Raw genomic sequence first — 9,444 nt, 5'->3', positions numbered from 1 at the left:
AACCCATGCTGTTGCTGGCAGCTCTTGAAAAGAGGGGAGTGTCTGTAGAATTGAGCGCTATAGGAAGACAGGAATGAACTCAGCTCAAGCAGGCTGCTGGGTGGGTGGGGTGGGGTATTACAAGGGGCTTTCAGGAGAGCGTGGAGCAGCTGGTGAGCTGGGATGGAGACGCAGCACAAGAGAACAGAACCTAAGCGGTAGACAGAGTGCAGATAAAGCATAAGTCCCAGAGGGCCCCAGCCAGCTGCATCCCAGGCAATCAGGAGCCTGGGATTGGAGACCCCACCCCTGCCATGACATCACAGGGGAGTGGGGTGGAAACCAACAAAAAGGGGGTCACCCACCCTGGTCTTGGACTCTTGGCAGACCTGAGGGTGGAAAGCAGAGAGGCTGAGCCCCGGGGCTAGGGTTGCCTGACTTAAAGGAACAGGCTCCACATTCCTCAAGCCCCCTCTAAGCCGCCCCACCCCCCAGCCTCCATCCGGATGACCCCTCCCTCCTGAGTCCACCATTGGGTCTCTCCTGAGGGGTCATTCTCTCAGCATGAACTGCATCTCAGATTTCTTCACCTACGAGACCACCAAGTCGGTGGTCGTGAAGAGCTGGACCATTGGGATCATCAACCGAGCGGTTCAGCTTCTCATCATCTCCTACTTCGTGGGGTGAGTCTCTGGCCCCCAGGACCTAGAAACCTGAGGTCCTAGCGACCCCAAGGGCCGCCCCCGGATCCCATCCTCCCCTGCCTCCCCTCAGTTTTGCTGCCCAGCTGCCTAAGTGTCTCCCCTGTGGGGGGGCAACATCCTCATCTGTGGGGCCCCATCCGAGGCACTGGCCTCCGCTGCCATCATCGGGGAGTTCTTTCTTCCACTAAACCCTCCAGAGTTGGACCGCGGCCATGCACCCCGAGGAGGGGAGCTGTGGCCCCTCCACCGTCTCCCCTTCACTGTCTCGTCTCCCCCAGCCCCAGCCAGAGAACAGACCACCCCCCCCCACCCACACACACACCTTCCCATTGCCTTCAGCCAACTCTTCAGGGCCTCAGAAAGACGGGGGAGCCAGGGGAAGGGAGGGGAAGGCGATGAGACAAGGGAATCGGTGACAGGTTGACCAGGTGGATGGCGGAGAGGGCGTGGAGAAGAGACGGGCTGGGCAAGATGCTGTGAGAACGTGGAAGGGGAGCCCTCGCTCTCTGAGTGCAGGACAAAGCGGGGAGTTGGGGTGGGGGACCCTGCCCCTGTGGGGAAACGGGTGGCGGGCTGAAACGGGTGCAGATACCCCTCCAGGGAAGATTTACTGCAGAGAAAGGAGGCTTTTCTGAGCATGACATAGGGCACCACCCCCTCAGGGGCCAGAAATACTCCCCTTTGTCCGAGACCATCAGTGCCCTGCATCCGCCTGACTTCATGCCCTAGAACCCATCCTGGGAGTTGCTTAAGAACCAGGGAGGTCCAAACACCCCCTCTCGGCTCCCACCTCTTGCAAGTGCACAACGCACACACATACACACATGTATACACAAAGGTTCGTGAAACAATGCCTGGGGGGAGACACAGGTTCTGTCCTTCTCACGGTCATTCAAATCAGGAAAACGGGACAGAAACCTCGGAGGTCTGTTTCTTTTTTCCTGGCATTTGGGTCTCTCGCCTCACACTGTTCCTTGAGACAACGGGTCTGCGTGTGGGAGACACTGATGACCGTCAGGAGTTCATGTTGGAAGGTCAAAGGAGACCCGTGTGTGTGGGGGCTGGGGCCGCAGGAGTGGACCTGCTGGCCCACCAGGCCGGGGTAGCGCATGGGAAAATGGGTGGACGTGGATGAAAGAAATTCTTAGCAGCTCCACACGCATGCTGAGAACCAGCGGGTTTCATTCATGCGGTGTGTAGATGAGGCCGCACATGCAGTCTCCTCGCGGAGACATTAGAGGGGAGATTCAAGCTTTGGGATGGAATTAAATGGCTTTAAATGAACTTCTGTTCCAATGCTGAGGTTTCACGAGCTAGGATGTTTGCACATGCTCTCTGTCAGTGTCTCTGGCGCCTGGTACAAAGTTGGTTCTTAAGGCTCCACGTTTGCCTGCGTGTGCATAGCTGTGGTTGTTCATCGCTGCAGAATGGTCTGTTGGTCCAGGTGAGCACAGAGCTACTTCAGCACTTTCCAGCCTGGCCTGGCTCCATGGGCTCCAGGCCGGAGACTGATGGAGGCGAGACCCAGCGGGCTCCATCGCCCCCATCCCCCACCGCCCTTGTCTCTCCCTGATCCAGTCCGGTGCCCCATCCTCAGTGCTGCAGGCCGGCCTGCTGGGCGGGTGGGAGAGGCTCTTTGGCGTCTTGACATCCAGCCCCATCCGTCTCCCAGCCTGACAGCTCCCCACAGAGCAGCGCCTGGCAGTTCCAGCAGCGCTCTCTTCAGCCCAGCCCCTGGCCTCAGCCGTATCTCTGTGCCTGTGAGCTGGGACACGTGTCTGTGGTCACGAAGGTAGCAGGACTGTATCAAGCGTGCCCTCCTGACACGGAGGCGGAAACAGTGGGCCCAAGCGGGACGGGTCCTCACCCCGATGGAGCTGACCCGGCCAGAGATGGATACTAATCAGACCATCTCCACGAGCAGATATAAAATGGCAGCTGTAGCTCGGGGCTGAAAAAGGGGGGCCCGGTGCCCCATGGGCTGCGGGTACAGAAGGGTTTGCCTTTGACCCGGTCAGGGAAGTAAGGGAAGGCTTTCTGGACACGGGACTTTGCAGCCAAGAGCTGCAGGATGAGTCAGAGCCACCAGGCGCAGGAAGGGAAGGAAGGGGGTTCAAGGCAGAGAAGGCCTGCTCTGCGATGTGGAAGGGCCTGCTGGTGCGGGGTGAGAAGGGGTCTTGATGCTGGAGCAGAGGGAGCCAAGGAGAGGATGGTGGAGGACGGGGCTGCGGCCACAGGCAGAGGCTGGACCTCCGAGCCTTCATGCTGCAGAGGAGTGATGTACGGTGATGGAAGCTCCTGGTGTGTTTTAACCTGTGTGTGTGTGTGTGTGTGTGTGTGTGTGTGTAGGGGGAGAGATGGGAAGCCCTGGCTGACACCCCAGGTGGCGTGGGCAGAAGTGGATGCAGGAGAGCCCGTTGAGAGGCCAGGCAGTCATGCAAAGAGGGGTGGCTGTGGCTCCGACGCAGGAGGATTTGAAAGGATTTTTAGAGCTTTGAGGTTAATGCTTGACTTGAATTGCTTCCACATTAGCCCTGCCAGGTAGACCAGAAGCACAGCTTTACCTAGGGCGTGAGTGATAGGAGCCAACCACTTCTCTTTGTACGCACAGCAACACACCAGCTGATCGACTCCACACACACACACGCACGCACGCACGCACACATGCGCACACACACACACACACACACGCTGGCCTGAGCCTCAGCTGCTTGCCTGCGGCTCACGCCCCTTCATCCCTGGCTTCCTAACCCGCCCCAGGTGCACAGAGGTGTCTCTGGGAGGACTTCCTGGGTGTTTCTCGTGGCTTTTCTGGGCCAGCTGGTAATGGGCAGTCTCCTCTGCAGTGGGGGGGCAGTGGGGGGGACTTCCTAAGAGCCCACCCCTTGTCTGGATCCCGTGAGCACCTAAGGAGGAAGAAGGAGACGATCCCTGAGGCTTGAGTGCCCAGACATGCCAGCCAGTGCCCGTCCTAGGCTTGGTTCCCGGGGCCTTCCTGCTGGAAGCCCGCAGCAGTGAGGGCCTCCCACCTTTGGGGTGCCCCTTCCACCCCGGGAAGGGCCTGTCGGGGTTGCAGGCACCCGCAGCCCATCACAGCCCTGCCCTGGCTCTCCCACTCCAAGACCCCCATCTGCATGGCCACCAGCTTTGGTTCACGACGTTCAGCCTCAGGTCAAAGGTTCCAAAGACATCCAACATGTAAAGCCACTAAAAGGCGGGGATTGATTCAGTTTACAAAGAGGGGCATGGAATCTCATGGCTCTCTTTCTGCCCGCCCCACGCTCAGCACCCCAGCCCCATGATGGGGAAACCTGGTTAGAAGCCTGGCTCCAGCCCCAACAGGAGTGGGGCTCAGACAGGCCACTTTCCATCTCCACGTCTCAGTCCCCGTATCCGGACGATGCCACCTCAGTGCTGCCTCCGAGGGTTCTGGCGGGAGGAGGTGACACACACCAGTCTCTGCCTGGGCTGGGTGACTCGGGAAGCTGGTGACTGTTAACATTTCCCAGGCTCCCGGTGTGTCCCCCTTTCCCTCGCCCCAGCTCACACCTTCCTAAGAGACCCCTCTGATTCCCGCGTGCGCATGCGCGCGCGCACACACACACACACACACACACACACACCCTCATACCTTCCCGATCTCCTCCCTGACTCCCGGGTGGTGGACAAGATGGGACACTGCCCTGACTTCCATCCTGCACATCCCACCTGCCAGGGAGCTGCCGCCCGCCTCCCGCTCTATAAATAATGAACCAGGAACGCGAGAAAGAAGAAGTCAGAGCAGCAGAGTCCGTGCCAAGAACTGGAGGCTCAGTGCCGCCCCGTCTCCTCAGCCTCGGCCCCTGGAGACAGATGCGGCCCCTCTGTTCTGGAAATGAACACCCTCCTTTTCCCCAGCTGCCCGCATGCCCCGAGGGGGCACTGGAATGCTTCCGCTTGTTATTCAACTCGGAGGGGAATCCTGCCCGGGCACAGGAAGGAGCCGTGAGGCAGGAGGAGAAGGAGAGAGGCCGCTTAATCGTCCCAAGAGCCCTGGGCTCATCCCCCTGAGACGCCCCTGAGCCGGGGGCTGCTCTCCCGGCTGATGGGCGAGGCCAGCAGGACAAGGACCGGGGCCGGGGGCCGGGGCCGGGACCCCACCCGGGACCCTGCAGGGGTGACCCAGGGTCAGAATGTGCATGCCGGCTCGGCGAGTCGGTGCCCTACTCCGGGCCTGGCTTCCTTCGTGTGTAACATGAGGATAATAGCACAGCGGTCCCCTTGGGTCGTGAGAAAGGATTCTTGCATCCTCAGCGTGCTGGGCGGATCCTACAGCGATGGTGACCATCTGAACGCCGCTTCCCACCTGAAGGTTCCCAGACTTTAAGGACAGGAGAGGCCGGTCTTTTCACTGCTGGACGCACAGAGGCGTGTCCGTTGCATGGCCAGGCACGCGGAGGGTCCAGGGGCCGAGTGGCCACCATGGCCCCCACCCGGGCGAGGGCAGCACAGCCGCAGAGGTGCTCGCTCAGACCGCCGCCCCCCGCCTTGGCTCCGAGGGCGGCAGCCTGGGAGCTGATAAAGCTCTTCTGGACGACGTCCCCATTTGCCATAATCGCTCCCTTCCCTTCTGCTGGGACGCGAGACAGGCAGCTGACACCTCTCCCTGAGCCCCCTTCCCTCCCAAGACCAAGATGAAACCAGTATTCACAACACAGGAGGCAGGGCAAGGGAAGTAAAGCTCACCCCCCTGCAGACTTCCACAGAGGCGTAGTGTTCCGAGGAGCGGTTCGCAAGCACGCAGAGAACTCTTAATGGCTCATTACTCAGGGCGCTGCTTGGAACAAGGCAGGAACAGCAGCGCAGGTGAGGCGCCCTTGGCCGGCGCTGGCGATGACCACCCTTTCCCGCCTTCTCAAGGCAGCGTTCAGAACTCAGGCGCCAGCGACTTCCCTGGCTGTCCCGTGCTTAAGAACCTGCCTTCAAATGAGAGGACCCTGGTTCACTGGTTCGATCCCTGGTCGGGGAACTAAAATCCCAAGTGTCTTGAGGCCGCTAAGGTGGAACACCACGACTAGAACCCGGGGTGCTGCAACTGAGACCCTGCGTGCCTGCGTGCTCAGTCGCTCAGACGTGTCCAACTCTTGGCGACCCCGTGGACTGTAGCCCGCAAGGCTCCTCTCTCCATGGGAGTCTCCAGGCAAGAACACTGGAGTGGGTTGCCACACCCCCCTCCAAGGGATCTTCCCGACCCAGGGATCGAACCTGTGTCTCCTGCATTGCAGGCGGATTCTTTACCCCCTGAGCCACCGGGGAAACCCAACTGAGACCCTACGCAGCCAAATAATTAAGTATCTTTTTTAGAAAAGAATTCGGGGGCCACAGGGAAGCCCCACTAGGGGGTGACTGCGAACCCTTTCACTGAAAACTGAACGAGGAGCCGCTTGTGAAGTTCAGTCTCATAGGTAGGACCCCCACGAGTGACCGGGACCCCAGCACGACCCACGAGCTGCTCCCCTCTGCGTCTCCCAACATCAGGGGACTCCAGAGGCTAGAAAGCTCCCAGGCTTGAAGTCCCAACCCCTGCTTCTAAGCTCCTCGGGCCAGCCTGCAGCCACCTCCCAGCCCTCACCCACCCCGCCAGCCAGCCTCGTCTTTTCAGCTCCGCAGTCTCCACTCCGCCTGCCCGTCTTCCTCTCACGGGGCTCCCCACCTCCACCCCCGGTTATCGCCCTCGTGAGCATCAGAAGACGACCCTAACACCATATTCCCCAAATGCGCCCCTAGATTCCCTGAGAAGTCGCGGTGTGTCTGCAAAGCTGGGCAGACATACGCAGCGTTTCGCAAACGTGTTTGAGGAGGTTCTGCCGTCTGAACAGCGAGGAGAGTGAAGACGGCTCCCCGCATGCAGGCAGGAGCAGATGGAACTTTCGCGAGTGATGTTGAGGCTGAGCGTGGCCTGAGCCCCAAGGGCAGGGGGTGACTTCCCGTGAAAAGGCGGGCACGGCCCCGAAACCCAGGGGAAAGCAAGGGACCAGGGGCAGCCCCTCCTTGCTGCTGGGGAAGGCTGGGAGGGGCCCGAGAGGGAGGCAGGAGGGGAAGAAGCCCAGGGCATCCTCCCGGCCCCACGTGGCCCCTCTCTGCCCCGACGCTGTGGGGTGGGGGCGGGGTGGAGCCGCGGGACTGACAGCGGGCTCAGTCGCACGCCTCTCAGAAGCCGGTAAAGAGGCCCTGTCGGTGGAAGGGAAAGTTTGCTCTATTTTGAGATGCCAGATGCTCTCCAAAGGCAGACTCCCCACACCACCAACCCCCCAACCCCCAACAATCAGGAAGCCTCAGCTTTTATCGGCTGAAGGGGGGCAAAGCTGCACGCAGAAACAGCTCTGATCGTCGTCTTGAAATTGGTCATCGGGGGTCTGACCGACGGCGTCTCCATTGCTTTTAGTACAGTTCGTCTTCAGTTCCGGAGTTGGTTTCTTTCCTTGTGTTTTTTTTTTTTTTTTTTTAGACCAGTTCTCAGAATTGTGGCAGCTTATGTCACGGCTATAGTCCGCTCACCACCTAATCAAATTCTTGCACCTGCTGGGGGATTTCCGTGTCTGTAAGACAGCTCAAAGATTAGGGCTCAGAGGGTTATCTCTAGCGCCTGCGCAGGAACTGAAGCTCCTGGACTTTGCTAAATTATTACTTGGTCTGCTTTGACCATTTCCCCTTCGTGTCTGCGTTTTCTCCCTTCTCTATTAAACTTATTCTTTGGCCCAAATGTTTGGGGGACAAGGACCAAAGTTTCTTACTCCGTGTCAACCAGTACAGGTAAATGCCCTCTGGGTGGCAGCACAGCCCAAGAAATAAGCGGCCCCGCCTCCCTCCCTAGCCCCACCCCTGACCTGCCAGGCCCCGCCCCCTCCCAGCCCCACCCCTGACCTGCCAGGCCCCGCCCCCTCCCAGCCCCACCCCTGACCTGCCAGGCCCCGCCTCCCTCCCCAGCCCCACCCCTGACCTGCCACGCCCCGCCTCCCTCCCCAGCCCCACCCCTGACCTGCCAGGCCCCGCCTCCCTCCCGCGTCCTTCTCATCCAGCGCCCAGGGCGTGCGTTGGCTGGTACGCTGAACCCCAGCTCTTAGGATACAGCCTTGAGCAAAGCCTGGGAGGCACTGGGGTCAGAGGCCCGTGACCCTCTGCGTCCTCTCTCCGGATGCCGCCAGAGAGAGAAAGACAGCAGGGCTGAAAACTGGTTCTTGGAAAATTAAAAAAAAAAAAAAAAAACCTTATCCTTTTAAACATGCTTTTTTAAAAAAAGATTAATTACTTTCTGTCCGTGCTGGGTGTGCGCTGCTGTGTGCGGGCTTTCTCTAGCTTCGGAGAGCAGGGCCCCGCTCTAGCTGCAGTGACTTCTCGTTGCTGTGGGTCTTCTTTGGCAGCGACAGACAGACCCCAGAGCACCCAGGCCGCAGTAGTTGTGGTGCTCGGGCTCAGTTGCCCCAGGGCCCGTGGGATCTTCCCGGACGGGGGATTGAACCCGTGTCCCCGGCATTGGCAGGCGGACGCTTAACCACTGGACCACCAGGGAAGTCCAAACATCTGTCTCTTTATGTAAAAGACAGAAAACAACAAACAGTACACAAATGGCATCGATAGGTATTAAAATTTCAAGGAGGAGTTCGATTAGGGAAAAAAAGGAGTCTAAAAGGGCTCCTAGGGGGGAAGTGCAGAAAGGGGGAGAACATGACTCTAAGCCAACCCCGGGCTGGTCCAGGCCTCCAGTCCAGGCGCCCCGTGCCCTCTGGAGGCGGACAGGAAGGGGCCTCTCCCAGCCTCTGTCTGACGGCCTCACCCCTCCTCTGTTGCTCTCCGCCCCCACGCCCCCCGCCAGGTGGGTTTTCCTGCACGAGAAGGCGTACCAGGTACGGGACACGGCCATCGAGTCCTCGGTGGTGACCAAGGTCAAGGGCTTCGGGCGCTATGCCAACCGAGTCATGGACGTGTCTGACTACGTGACACCCCCCCAGGTACATTCCTCTGCCCAGCCCGGGACCCTGTGGGTACCCAGAGGCTGGGTAGCTTGGCGGGGAGGGGCCAAGGCAAGGAGCGCCGATGGGATTCCCAGACCAGATGCCGTGGCATCAGTGATCCGGGGGACCCCTCCCCCAGCAGCTGGGAGGTGCTGGGGCCTGGGGTCTGCCTTCCCACTTTGCTAGGCAGCACTGGGTGTCAGGGAGCCGGGTTTCTCCCTGGTTCTGCTACAGCCTGTCCTGAAATCAAGGGCAACACCCTGGGGGGAGCAAGGGTCAGGACGATGGCTGGAAAGAATCTGGCTTGGACCCCACCTCTGCCTTTTGTTAGCCCCATGACCTTGACCAGATCTCTGGGTGCAAGCCTCAGTTTCCTTATCTATACAGTGGGGATAACAGTTGTACCCACCTCTCAAACTGGCACTGTTGCATTTTCCCTCTCCCTCCTCCTCCCAAGGGCACCTCTGTCTTCGTCATCATCACCAAGATGATCGTCACAGAAAACCAGATGCAAGGCTTCTGCCCAGAGGTGAGGGCAGCGCAGCGTGGTTGGGGGAGGCGTGGGGTTCAGGGTGTATGCAGAGGCCCAGGGTCCAGCCCCTGGAGCTGCGTGGGACCCCCCACCCTCCAGCGCCCCCCACCACTGCCCCCCGGGGTGATGGATCCTCCCTGGACCTGTCTCCCTGCAGAGCGAGGAGAAGTTCCGCTGTGTGTCAGACAGCCAGTGTGGGCCTGAGCGCTTCCCAGGGGGAGGTGAGTGCGGCCCCCTG

General features: G+C 60.0%; 1 protein-coding gene across 1 annotated transcript in view; it reads left to right on the top strand.

Moving 5' to 3' along the window:
• Nucleotides 1–543: 543 nt before the first annotated feature.
• Nucleotides 544–9,444, top strand: part of P2RX3 (purinergic receptor P2X 3) — a 30,833-nt gene continuing 21,932 nt past the window's right edge. Inside the window, exons 1-4 of the mRNA XM_065945132.1 lie at nucleotides 544–662; nucleotides 8,536–8,671; nucleotides 9,132–9,203; nucleotides 9,364–9,427. Of these exons, the coding sequence (XP_065801204.1) occupies nucleotides 544–662; nucleotides 8,536–8,671; nucleotides 9,132–9,203; nucleotides 9,364–9,427 (391 nt within the window). The remainder of the gene's footprint in view (nucleotides 663–8,535; nucleotides 8,672–9,131; nucleotides 9,204–9,363; nucleotides 9,428–9,444) is intronic.

Source organism: Muntiacus reevesi, chromosome 9 (assembly GCF_963930625.1).
Source record: "Muntiacus reevesi chromosome 9, mMunRee1.1, whole genome shotgun sequence".
Lineage (NCBI taxonomy): Eukaryota > Metazoa > Chordata > Mammalia > Artiodactyla > Cervidae > Muntiacus > Muntiacus reevesi.
The sequence above is the reverse complement of the archived record's forward strand: the minus strand, read 5'-3'. Positions and strand labels throughout refer to the sequence as shown.